Genomic DNA, 14,826 nt, shown 5'->3' with positions numbered 1-14,826 from the left:
TCTCCCCCCTTAAACCAGTGATGGACATTTAAGTTATTATAAATGGAATTTTGATGTATGATTTCTTGTAAATTCTGATAAGAATGTAAAATGTATTTTGTTTGTTTTTACTAATAAAAATTGCCCCCTATGTACAGGGATATAACTACTATAATACTGCCCCCTATGTACAGGAATATAACTACTATAATACTGCTCCCTATGTACAGGAATATAACTACTATAATACTGCCTACTATGTACAGGAATATAACTACTATAATACTGCCCACTATGTACAAGAATATAACTACTATAATACTGCCCCCTATGTACAGGAATATAACTACTATAATACTGCCCCTATGTAAAAGAATATAACTACTATAATACTGCCCCCTATGTACCGGGATATAACTACTATAATACTGCCCCCTATGTACAAGAATATAACTACTATAATACTGTCCCCTATGTACAAGAATATAACTACTATAATACTTCCCCCTATGTACAAGAATATAACTACTATAATACTGCCCCCTATGTACCGGGATGTAACTACTATAATACTGCCCCCTATGTACAAGAATATAACTATCATAATACTGCCTCCTATGTACAAGAATATAACTACTATAATACTGCCCCCTATGTACAAGAATATAACTACTATAATACTGCCTCCTATGTACAAGAATATAACTACTATAATACTGCCCCTATGTACAGGAATATAACTACTATAATACTGCCCCCTATGTACAGGGATATAACTACTATAATACTGCCCCCTATGTACAGGAATATAACTACTATAATACTGCCCCTATGTAAAAGAATATAACTACTATAATACTGCCCCCCTATGTACAAGAATATAACTACTATAATACTGCCCCCTATGTACAAGGATATAACTACTATAATACTGCCTCCTATGTACAGGAATATAACTACTATAATACTGCCCCCCTATGTACAAGAATATAACTACTATAATCATGCCCCCTATGTACAAGAATATAACTACTATAATACTGCCCCCTATGTACAGGACTCTAACTACTATAATACTGCCCCTATGTACAGGAATATAACTACTATAATACAGCCCCCTATGTACAAGAATATAACTACTATAATACTGCCCCTATGTACAGGAATATAACTACTATAATACTGCCCCCTATGTACAAGAATATAACTACTATAATACTGCTCCCTATGTACAAGAATATAACTACTATAATACTGCTCCCTATGTACAAGAATATAACTACTATAATACTGCCCCCTATGTACAAGAATATAACTACTATAATACTGCCCCCATGTACAGGAATATAACTACTATAATACTGCCCCCTATGTACAGGAATATAACTACTATAATACTGCCCCTATGTACAAGAATATAACTACTATAATCCTGCCCCCTATGTACAAGAATATAACTACTATAATACTGCCCCCTATGTACAGGAACATAACTACTATAATACTGCCTCCTATGTACAAGAATATAACTACTATAATACTGCCCCTATGTACAGGAATATAACTACTATAATACTGCCCCTATGTACAGGAATATAACTACTATAATACTGCCCCCTATGTACAAGAATATAACTACTATAATACTGCCCCCTATGTACAAGAATATAACTACTATAATACTGCTCTCTATGTACAGGAATATAACTACTATAATACTGCCCCTATGTACAAGAATATAACTACTATAATACTGCCCCCTATGTACAGGAATATAACTACTATAATACTGCCTACTATGTACAAGAATATAACTACTATAATACTGCCTCCTATGTACAAGAATATAACTACTATAATACTGCCCCTATGTACAAGAATATAACTACTATAATACTGCCTCCTATGTACAAGAATATAACTACTATAATACTGCCCCCTATGTACAAGAATATAACTACTATAATACTGCCTCCTATGTACAAGAATATAACTACTATAATACTGCCCCTATGTACAGGAATATAACTACTATAATACTGCCCCCTATGTACAGGGATATAACTACTATAATACTGCCCCCTATGTACAGGAATATAACTACTATAATACTGCCCCTATGTAAAAGAATATAACTACTATAATACTGCCCCCCTATGTACAAGAATATAACTACTATAATACTGCCCCCTATGTACAAGGATATAACTACTATAATACTGCCTCCTATGTACAGGAATATAACTACTATAATACTGCCCCCCTATGTACAAGAATATAACTACTATAATCATGCCCCCTATGTACAAGAATATAACTACTATAATACTGCCCCCTATGTACAGGACTCTAACTACTATAATACTGCCCCTATGTACAGGAATATAACTACTATAATACAGCCCCCTATGTACAAGAATATAACTACTATAATACTGCCCCTATGTACAGGAATATAACTACTATAATACTGCCCCCTATGTACAAGAATATAACTACTATAATACTGCTCCCTATGTACAAGAATATAACTACTATAATACTGCTCCCTATGTACAAGAATATAACTACTATAATACTGCCCCCTATGTACAAGAATATAACTACTATAATACTGCCCCCATGTACAGGAATATAACTACTATAATACTGCCCCCTATGTACAGGAATATAACTACTATAATACTGCCCCTATGTACAAGAATATAACTACTATAATCCTGCCCCCTATGTACAAGAATATAACTACTATAATACTGCCCCCTATGTACAGGAACATAACTACTATAATACTGCCTCCTATGTACAAGAATATAACTACTATAATACTGCCCCTATGTACAGGAATATAACTACTATAATACTGCCCCTATGTACAGGAATATAACTACTATAATACTGCCCCCTATGTACAAGAATATAACTACTATAATACTGCCCCCTATGTACAAGAATATAACTACTATAATACTGCTCTCTATGTACAGGAATATAACTACTATAATACTGCCCCTATGTACAAGAATATAACTACTATAATACTGCCCCCTATGTACAGGAATATAACTACTATAATACTGCCTACTATGTACAAGAATATAACTACTATAATACTGCCCCCTATGTACAAGAATATAACTACTATAATACTGCCCCTATGTACAGGAATATAACTACTATAATACTGCTCTCTATGTACAGGAATATAACTACTATAATACTGCCCCTATGTACAAGAATATAACTACTATAATACTGCCCCCTATGTACAGGAATATAACTACTATAATACTGCCTCCTATGTACAAGAATATAACTACTATAATACTGCCCCTATGTACAGGAATATAACTACTATAATACTGCCCCTATGTACAGGAATATAACTACTATAATACAGCCTCCTATGTACAAGAATATAACTACTATAATACTGCCCCCTATGTACAAGAATATAACTACTATAATACTGCTCTCTATGTACAGGAATATAACTACTATAATACTGCCCCTATGTACAAGAATATAACTACTATAATACTGCCCCCTATGTACAGGAATATAACTACTATAATACTGCCTCCTATGTACAAGAATATAACTACTATAATACTGCCCCCTATGTACAAGAATATAACTACTATAATACTGCCCCTATGTACAGGAATATAACTACTATAATACTGCCCCCTATGTACAAGAATATAACTACTATAATACTGCTCTCTATGTACAGGAATATAACTACTATAATACTGCCCCTATGTACAAGAATATAACTACTATAATACTGCCCCCTATGTACAGGAATATAACTACTATAATACTGCCTCCTATGTACAAGAATATAACTACTATAATACTGCCCCTATGTACAGGAATATAACTACTATAATACTGCCCCTATGTACAGGAATATAACTACTATAATACTGCCTCCTATGTACAAGAATATAACTACTATAATACTGCCCCCTATGTACAAGAATATAACTACTATAATACTGCTCTCTATGTACAAGAATATAACTACTATAATACTGCCCCTATGTACAGGAATATAACTACTATAATACTGCCCCTATGTACAGGAATATAACTACTATAATACTGCCTCCTATGTACAAGAATATAACTACTATAATACTGCCCCTATGTACAGGAATATAACTACTATAATACTGCCTCCTATGTACAAGAATATAACTACTATAATACTGCCCCCTATGTACAAGAATATAACTACTATAATACTGCCCCTATGTACAGGAATATAACTACTATAATACTGCCCCTATGTACAGGAATATAACTACTATAATACTGCCTCCTATGTACAAGAATATAACTACTATAATACTGCCCCTATGTACAGGAATATAACTACTATAATACTGCCTCCTATGTACAAGAATATAACTACTATAATACTGCCCCCTATGTACAAGAATATAACTACTATAATACTGCCCCTATGTACAGGAATATAACTACTATAATACTGCCCCCTATGTACAAGAATATAACTACTATAATACTGCTCTCTATGTACAGGAATATAACTACTATAATACTGCCCCTATGTACAAGAATATAACTACTATAATACTGCCCCCTATGTACAGGAATATAACTACTATAATACTGCCTCCTATGTACAAGAATATAACTACTATAATACTGCCCCTATGTACAGGAATATAACTACTATAATACTGCCCCTATGTACAGGAATATAACTACTATAATACTGCCTCCTATGTACAAGAATATAACTACTATAATACTGCCCCCTATGTACAAGAATATAACTACTATAATACTGCTCTCTATGTACAAGAATATAACTACTATAATACTGCCCCTATGTACAGGAATATAACTACTATAATACTGCCCCTATGTACAGGAATATAACTACTATAATACTGCCTCCTATGTACAAGAATATAACTACTATAATACTGCCCCTATGTACAGGAATATAACTACTATAATACTGCCTCCTATGTACAAGAATATAACTACTATAATACTGCCCCCTATGTACAAGAATATAACTACTATAATACTGCCCCTATGTACAGGAATATAACTACTATAATACTGCCCCTATGTACAGGAATATAACTACTATAATACTGCCTCCTATGTACAAGAATATAACTACTATAATACTGCCCCTATGTACAGGAATATAACTACTATAATACTGCCTCCTATGTACAAGAATATAACTACTATAATACTGCCCCCTATGTACAAGAATATAACTACTATAATACTGCCCCTATGTACAGGAATATAACTACTATAATACTGCCCCCTATGTACAAGAATATAACTACTATAATACTGCTCTCTATGTACAGGAATATAACTACTATAATACTGCCCCTATGTACAAGAATATAACTACTATAATACTGCCCCCTATGTACAGGAATATAACTACTATAATACTGCCTCCTATGTACAAGAATATAACTACTATAATACTGCCCCTATGTACAGGAATATAACTACTATAATACTGTCCCTATGTACAGGAATATAACTACTATAATACTGCCTCCTATGTACAAGAATATAACTACTATAATACTGCCCCCTATGTACAAGAATATAACTACTATAATACTGCTCTCTATGTACAAGAATATAACTACTATAATACTGCCCCTATGTACAGGAATATAACTACTATAATACTGCCCCTATGTACAGGAATATAACTACTATAATACTACCTCCTATGTACAAGAATATAACTACTATAATACTGCCCCTATGTACAGGAATATAACTACTATAATACTGCCCCTATGTACAGGAATATAACTACTATAATACTGCCTCCTATGTACAAGAATATAACTACTATAATACTGCCCCCTATGTACAAGAATATAACTACTATAATACTGCCCCCTATGTACAAGAATATAACTACTATAATACTGCCCCCTATGTACAAGAATATAACTACTATAATACTGCCCCCTATGTACAGGAATATAACTACTATAATACTGCATCCTATGTACAGGAATATAACTACTATAATACTGCCCCCTATGTACAAGAATATAACTACTATAATACTGCCCACTATGTACAGGAATATAACTACTATAATACTGCCCCCTATGTACAAGAATATAACTACTATAATACTGCCCCTATGTACAGGAATATAACTACTATAATACTGCCCCTATGTACAAGAATATAACTACTATAATACTGCCCCCTATGTACAGGAATATAACTACTATAATACTGCCTCCTATGTACAAGAATATAACTACTATAATACTGCCCCCTATGTACAAGAATATAACTACTATAATACTGCCCCTATGTACAGGAATATAACTACTATAATACTGCCCCCTATATAACTACTATAATACAGCCCCCTATTGTTCCAGTGTAGCAGTATGATGGTTTCTTTATGTTATTTTCCTCTCTGTCTCCCTATACGCTGTATACAGAAGGTTGCTCCTGTCTTTTTCTTGTCTGTATTAGGTGTTCGGGTCAGGTCCATTACAGTTCTGTTTAGTAATTCCTCTGACGCTTCCCTGACTGATGATCTGTATTATTCCTCTTCCCTCTGAATGTGTGACCACTACTTGCAGATATCACAGCGGGCGGCTGTAATTTCCCTCATTACCTTCAGTGAGTCCATAAGAATTTCCTCCCATCACCATTGCGTGTCTTATAAGAGACTCTAATTCAATAAAAAGCTCCGCAATCACGGCCCCGGGGCAGCGGTGCTATTATTACGCTCCGCTCTGTTATTACACTGCATCACACAAGATCTTATCTTCCCTTAGGGATCAGGTGACTGCTCTTAAAGGGGTCTTCCAGGACATTGATGTTGATGACCTATGACCTTAGGATAGGTCGTGATTATCACTTTGTCAGAAGGTCCAGCGCACTATAACCCTCCTGATCAGCTGCCTGAAGGGATCACACAGCTCAGCCATTCACTGCTTATCAAGGACTGCACCGTACATTGTATAGTGGCTGTGCTTGGTATTGCAGCTCTGCTCCATTCACTTGCTTAGGAATGAACTACAGCAGTGACGTTACATGTCTAGGAGGAACATTCACAGCATTATATCAGGCTCGAAAAGTTTGAATAATGGGGCAGATTTACTTACCCGGTCCATTCGCGATCCAGCGGCGCGTTTTCTGCGGAGGATTCGGTTCTTCCAGCGATTCACTAAGGCAGTTCCCGATCCATTGCTGGGTGAAGGCAAGCGCGTGGCCAGCGACACTTTTTTTTTTCTTCAATGCAACGGTTTCTCCGAATCCGTCGGCGCCAGTGCACCACAATCCGATCGCATGCGCCAAAAACCCAGGGCAATTCAGGGAAAATCGGCACAAAATAGAAAAATTTGGGTAAATCCCCGTAAAAATGTGATTCGGGCCCTTAGTAAATGACCCCCAATGTGTCCCTTAATTTACCCTAAAATTGAATAATCTACCAGTTCTGCGGTTTTGTGTTCATTCAGGATCTGGGGGTTGTACTTAAAGAAAATCTACCACCTGGATGAAGGAGTGTAAACCAAGCACACTGACATACTGGTGTGTGCCCCCTCTGGGAGGATCCACTTTTCTTTTTGCTTTTTATGCCCTTGTTCTAAAACAAAAGGCTTTAAAAATTATGCAAATGAACATGTGGGGCTCCAGGTTTAATTAACAGCTGTGGAGTCGGTGCCCCATTGGATCACATCCTTTTTTTTGCAGAAACAAGGGTGTAAGAAGGTAAAAGAAGAGTGGATCCTGCCAGAGGGGGCACACACCAGTATGTCAGTGTGCTGGGTTTACAATCCTTCATCCTGCTGGTAGATTTCCTTTAATCTACCATCACAATCCATCCTGATAAACCAGGGACATTACTCATAGATACAGGCACTATGTCTGTGGTAAACTTCTCATGATTGTTCTCTGTGGCCTTTTTCCTTCTGAAATCAACTGTGAAAATTATGCTAATGAGCCTTAAACGTTTCTGAGCTTTTGATCAGAGCCCATCCATAATGTAGCTTCACAGGCTGTTACACTGTGCACACGCTCTCCCCCTTCACTGTGTTCCCACGGCTGCCAAGATTACAGGAAGTGCATGAGGAGCAAACATCCTGAGTTGGTGGAGGTGGTAAAAGACCCACTTTAAAGGAAATCTACCATCAAAATCCATCATGATAACCCCCGGACATTACTCATAGGTCCAGGCACCGGGACTGTGGTATCTTCTTATATTTGTTATCCATGGCCTTTAAAATTATACTAATGAGCCTGTAGAGCTGTGGATGCGTGGATGCGTGACAGAAGCCCCTCTGTGCTATGGCTTCACAAGTTGTTGTTACCCTGTGCAGCAGCACATCTCAAACTCGCTCTCCCCCTGGGAGGAGGGAAGCGCTCCTGCACAGTGTAACAGCCTGTGAAGCTCAAGCATGGAGGGGCTCTGATAGCACGACCAGAGCCTTTCAGGCTCATTAGCATAGTTTAAAAGGTTTATTTTAGGAGGAAGGAGGCCATGGATAACAAATTTAAGAAGGTTGCTACAGTCACAGCACCTGGATCTATGAGTAAGTGTCCCAGGTTTATCAGGATGGATTTTGGTTCTGGCATAGTTGGAAATATTTATCTAGCCCCTACAGTTCCAAAAAAATTTTCCTCTTAGCACTGGCCTCATATATGCCAATCGGGCTCTCTACTGTCATGTGGGGGTTCTTCAACTGGAGCACATAGCCCTCCTCTGCCCATGTGATGGTAAAGAGGTAAAGTTGTTGGGGCTCATGAAAGATCAGGTTGAAGTATTGGCTGTAACATCAATTTCTCACTGGATCAATAAAGTTGTAGGTATCGTAAGTCTTGTCCTTGGCCATGGACCCACCTCTACATGAGTTGGTTTCACCCAAAAACTGGTTGGGACCATCAACTTTAGGGTGGATTTTGGAAGCCCTGTGCCCTTTTTGAGCGAGGACATGCTTATAGTTTCCAGAACTGTTCAAAGAGTTTCATTTGCTGGAGGTGGTGGAACGTTCTCGTAGAACGTCCTCATTTTACCAACTGGTAAGTCAAAAGGCGGCGACTCTCATTCCTGCAGACCACTGGAAAACTGGAAAACTGCCAAAGACATTGTGGCAGATTTACTTACCCGGTCCAGTCGCGATCCGCAGTGCGTTGTCCGACACTGATTCGGGTCTGCCGGGATTCACTAAGGTCGTGCGCCCGATATCCAGTAGTTGTCGCTGCTGTGCTGAGGTCCGCCGGAGTTCACCTTCTTCTTCCCGGTGCATGTAAGTGCGTGATCTTGCGACACATTTCTTTTTTTTAAATTCCGCGTTTTTTCTGAATCCAACGGGTTGTCCGACAGCCACGCCCCCCCATTTCTGTTGCGTGAAAGCCGGCACCAATATGCCACAATCCGATTGCGTGCGCCAAAATCCTGGGGCAATTCGGCGCAAAACGTAAATATTTGGGAAACCCACGAAAGTGCGGCGTTCGGACCCCATAATGTCTGAGAGCAACTGTTCTAGTTACTGACAACCAATCAGAGCTAAGCTTTTATTTTTTAAACTGTTGTGGGAAAATGTAAGCTGAGCTCTGATTGATCACCATGAAACTTCTGATGATCTCCCGGAATCAATCTCTCCCAATGGGGCAGATTTACTTACCCGGTCCGTTCGCGATCCAGCGGCGCGTTCTCTGCGCTGGATTCGGGTCCGGCCGGGATTCATCAAGGTAGTTCCTCCGCCGTCCACCAGGTGGCGCTGCTGCGCTGAAAAGCATCTGAACGCGCTGGAGTTCACCGGGCTGGAACAAGTGAAGGTAAGCGCGTCCCAAGCGACACATTTCTTTTTTTAAATGCGGCGGTTTTTCCGAATCCGTCGGGTTTTCGTTCGGCCACGCCCCCCGATTTCCGTCGCGTGCATGCCGGCGCCGATGCGGCACAATCCGATCGCGTGCGCCAAAATCCCGGGCAATACAGGGGAAATTTGGCGCAAATCGGAAATATTTGGGTAACACGTCGGGAAAACGCGTTTCGGGCCCTTAGTAAATGACCCCCAATGTCTCTTAGTTGGTCTTGGCAGATGAATTTTCCCACCACCATTGACCTGCGGTTTTCACCGTTGTGACCTCTTCCCATCACCTCTGGTACAGTACCTGGCGCGCGCCAATGTAAATAACCCCCCTCCTCACAGCCGTACATTATCGTTCTTCCCTGAATTCAATTGTTGTTTTCATGGTTTTCCGAGAGGCATTTCCTCCTTAATCCGTCTCATCAATTATTAATGAAAGTTCAATTAGAAGCTTTTCTTCATTCAGCTGTGAAATTAAATGGAGCTCCGAACTGTCCGTCTGCTCCCGCAGCAGCGTCTCCTCCTCGTCTTCCAGACATTCATTATTCCCAAGTCTTTGACTTTCTAATCAAACTTTTAACGCTATGATAAATATTCGGATTGTCTGGAAATGTATCATGATGTTCCTCGGCTCCTGCCATGTGACATGTAGCAGGATCTCATTATTTTCGTGTAAATGAGGCTCGAGGGCCTGATAAACGGTGTTTATAAGGAGTCCGTAAGGTAGAGTAAAAACATATGGAGTTATTTACTATAAACCATTCAATAAAGAGGTTTTTCAATGAAGATCCTATTAACTAACTCGTGTTACCCATTTCTTGTTAAGGGTTAAGAAAATTCAAGGGACCAGGAAGCAGTGACTTTTCACTTCCTGTCAATGGCTCTCCGATTCCAGGTCTCCGCACCCCTTGACAGTTAGAACATTAGCCAGTCTTCCGTGGCTGTAGACAGCCGGGGCCCAGAATACCGGAGTGGCTGGCTTACGCGGCCTTGGGCACGCTGTGGTCATGTTGCTTGGTATTAGGACCAGAGGAAGGGCCTACAGTCTGGCAGGTTTCCAGCAGGTGGTGTGTGCAAGAAATATGGAAGAAGATGGCTTATGGAGAAATATGGAAAAATATGGCTGATGGAGTAAGTTTCTCCCTGGGGCAACCCCTAAGGTGTATATAGGGATCCCTAGGTGATGGGGAGCCCGTGATGGTGAAGCAGCCTGATCCAGGGATCACAGGATCACACGGAGGCACGTTGTGCAAATCAACTCACAGTTCTTTATTTGAACTTCAATGGCAGGAAATGGCCTAACATCAGCAGCAGTTCAGCAGGCTGGAAAGCTGGTAGGAGATAGCTGGTCAGCTGGAAGGATGGCTCACAGCCTGGGAATAGCTTCAGGCTGGGCTGGTAGATGGAGCCGAGTTCTGACAATGGACCTCTGCTCTGGGGCTTAGTCTCCTGACTGCCCCAAGGTGTCAGGCAGCTCTGCTTCCTGGTAGTATGACACTGTCTTGTGCAGCACAGACAGGTGCTGTACTCTCCTGCTTCTGGGATCTAGTGACTCTGCAGGACCATGTGCTCCCGCTCACACGGGGTTTTTATACTGCCCTAGTGAGGTGGCAGCACTCTCCAATCATCTTCCAGCTTGCTTTACAATAAGAACACAGCTTATCATTCATTATAGACAACAGATATGTTAACTCTGGCCCTTCCAGGCAGTGGTTCCAGCTCTAATTACAAAGTTCCCCACTTTTGGAAACCACCTAGCAAGGTGATCAGTCTCCCTAGGCAGCTCCTAACATGGAGAGGGCCCTACCTTATGCATCGGCAGGGTTGTTGCATACAGTATATTGTATTTCCACTCATCCGCAAAAGAGCAAGGTCCATGTTTAGTTATAGGCTCTCCATATGGTTTATGGGAATGGGTTGTGAGGGGGTCATTGAGGTTGAGCTCTGGAGGGGCCATACTGCTTATTGTCAGTATCTTTTCCTCCAGACCATGAAGACCAATAGTGCCAATCCTGATAAATCACTTTCTATCATCGTTATTACGACCGACCTCCATGAAGTTGGTGATAATATGTTTCTCAATCTTATCTACATCTACTTCTTCAAGACTTCAGATCGCCAGCTATCACATTTCTGTTCATCTTTGTCTTCTTTTTCCACCAACTCTTGGTATCATGGCCTAAACCAGTGAGATGGGTCTTCTCATTATACCTCGAGCTTTGCATTCTTTTCACAGAAGTCTCAGATATCTTCTCAAACACCAACAGTTTGGTCAATTGAAGTGACCTCTGATCGTCTAAGTGGAACCTTTTGAAACTGTTCTTTCGGAAGGATACAAGTCACAGGACCATCAGTTTGGCCAATTTCTCCTAGGTCCCTCACACAACACAGTTGTTTCTCCCAGTACTGATCTTCTAGACTCCTCCACAGCTGATGTTCACCTCAAATTGTGATGGATGGGTAAAGCCCTTGAACATGTCTTGTTTATCTTCAAGTATCTTCTATGCCTATTACCACAACTCCATTTTCTTTGGTGGAATTAATGTGTCACATTCCGACGCTGAGAAGCTGTTTATGTGCCGTATGGAAGCCTCCTTAGCTTTCCAATTCCTGCCAATTAAGGGAGAAGTTATGGGATATGTGTGATAGCTCTACCGCACTACAGTAGGACAATAATAGAAAGACGACTAATTTTCACGTGATCTCCATGACAAATTTGGAGACTTGCCCCTACCTCAAGAAGACAAAGTGATGTCGTAGACTCTCACCACTCAACATCTCTTGAAATCATTTGCTTTAACTTTTTTTCTCCATTTGTCCTTTATCCCAGGGCACACCTAGGAGACCATATAGCAAAATTAAGGTTCATCACCTAAAAAAAATGTATTTGGGACCACTAAATGATTTTAGAAACAAAACCCCTGGTTTAGTCTCACATGTTGGGTGCGGTGGCCGTTCAACACTTGGCCAACTTATAGCGTGAGATCCATAGCAGCCACCTGGCCTTCCACCATTGAAGGCAAGCATGAAGAAAATGTAATATCTCTACAAAAAAACCTTGTAATATACCTTAAAGGTGCGTAGACTTTAGCTCTCCCCGCTCCCCGTATTGAGTGCCCTTCCTCCTGACATGTTATGAGCCTCGGTATTTGTTTACATCAATGTAATAAAATTCTGTAGGATTTGCTGAAGAGACGGATGAAAGGATTGAACATAAAACATCTGTTCTCTTTACTTCATTAATGAAGGTAAAATCCAATGTCAACAGTCCCACAGATCTGATCTTTGGAATATTACAGTTGTCCTCATTACACATTTCTCCTCTGCCGGTAACCATCTGGGTCACCACGACACAAAATCCTGAGGAATTGTGAAATTTGTTATTTATTTGATATCTGAGCTTAAACTTAATTTTCTTGGGTTGTCCATCACAGTGTCATAAGATCCTCCTTCCTGTGTGTTCTAAGGGATGTTCCTTCTCTCCCTTGTATTAATATCCAATATTCCGTTTGATTATAGGAGACATATGAAAGAGCAAATCCACCAAGATAGAAGGAGCGGAGCTGTGATAAGGAGCGGAGCAGATGTGTCCACCTCAATATTCTGGAAGGAAAGCCTACAAATATTTGAAGCAGCGAGGAGCATGAATCTTGGATACTCTTACGAAGTCTAATCTGATGAACATAAAAAAGGTCAAATAAGCAGCCCAATCGTGTCGTCATTTTTCCAATTTACCGTTCACTCTATAAATTGTGAGATCCACTCTGGTGAAGAAGTGTCCGGATCTGAAACCAATGACCTATTAGTCAAAACTCATAAGAGGTCTATGATTCCGACAAAGAGTCTGGAACTATTTTTAATCTTACTAAGCTGAAGAAGGGACCTAGTGTCGGACTGGCCCACCAGAGTCTCAGAGGATCCTCCGGTGGGCCCTGGCTCAAACCAATACCGAACCCCAGAGGTCCATCAGAAAACACCACAATTTGGAGGATGCTAGAGTATATTTCCTGGGGGATAATGAAGAGTGGACCCGCATATTGATTTTCTCTGGTGGGCCTAAGGAAACCCAGTCCGACACTGAAGGGACCAGTACAGAACAATAACACTGCTTCAGCAGATAAGTTACTAGGCTTCTTCCCTTAGACTGAACTCTAGGCATTGACTGCGCCCTTGAGGGCCTGCAGAGGTGGCCAACACAGATCCAAGATGCACAGGTCTTCTGCTCAGTGATTTTTTAGGATTCCCTTGTGAGGGGAACAAGGACTGATTTGAATTGTGTTGCTCTTTTATTAGGTGGTGAATTTGAAGAAGTGTCCAACACAGATATGAAACCAAAAACAGATCTCAAAAAATAAATATGTCCAAATAAAGTCCAAAAAGATCCAAAAGGAAACCTGTTTTACTGCTTTAGCTATAAACATTGATTGGTCCCTTGACTGCCAATAGGCCAAGCCGTATATAAGACCCCATAGACGCCAGTAGCCACATGGAACGGTCTGGTGAGCACAACGTGTCCTCATTGTACTGTTCCGTAGCCGCAAAAAGATAGAGCATGCACTATCTTCAACCGTACCTGCGGCTGTGCAATATTATTTCCTATAAAGAGAGGAGACGTCAGCCCTCCTCCGCTTCAGTACGGCTTATTTATGCCCATACGTTCGTGTAAATGCAGCCTAACTCAGGATCAGTAAAGGATAAGTAATGTCATGTATGTACACAGTGACTGCACCAGCAGCAGAATAGTGACTGCAGCTCTGGTGTATAATACAGGATGTAACTCAGGATCAGTACAGGATAAGTAATGTCATGTATGTACACAGTGACTGCACCAGCAGCAGAATAGTGACTGCAGCTCTGGGGTATAATACAGGATGTAACTCAGGATCAGTGCAGGATAAGTAATGTCTTGTATGTACACAGTGACTGCACCAGCAGCAGAATAGTGAGTGCAGCTCTGGAGTATAATACAGGA

At 40.3% G+C, this 14,826-nt stretch overlaps 1 protein-coding gene across 1 annotated transcript in view; it reads left to right on the top strand.

Annotated features, from left to right (window-relative positions):
* The window catches only part of SDHAF3 (succinate dehydrogenase complex assembly factor 3), a 115,056-nt gene extending 101,487 nt beyond the window's left edge, over positions 1 to 13,569 (top strand). Inside the window, exon 4 of the mRNA XM_072154351.1 lies at positions 13,374 to 13,569. Coding sequence (XP_072010452.1) covers positions 13,374 to 13,406 — 33 coding nt within the window. The 3' untranslated portion in view covers positions 13,407 to 13,569. The remainder of the gene's footprint in view (positions 1 to 13,373) is intronic.
* The last annotated feature ends 1,257 nt before the right edge of the window (positions 13,570 to 14,826 follow it).

The sequence above is a fragment of the Engystomops pustulosus genome, chromosome 5, assembly GCF_040894005.1.
Source record: "Engystomops pustulosus chromosome 5, aEngPut4.maternal, whole genome shotgun sequence".
Taxonomy (NCBI): Eukaryota; Metazoa; Chordata; class Amphibia; order Anura; family Leptodactylidae; genus Engystomops; species Engystomops pustulosus.
This window is presented reverse-complemented; position numbering and strand designations above follow the sequence as displayed.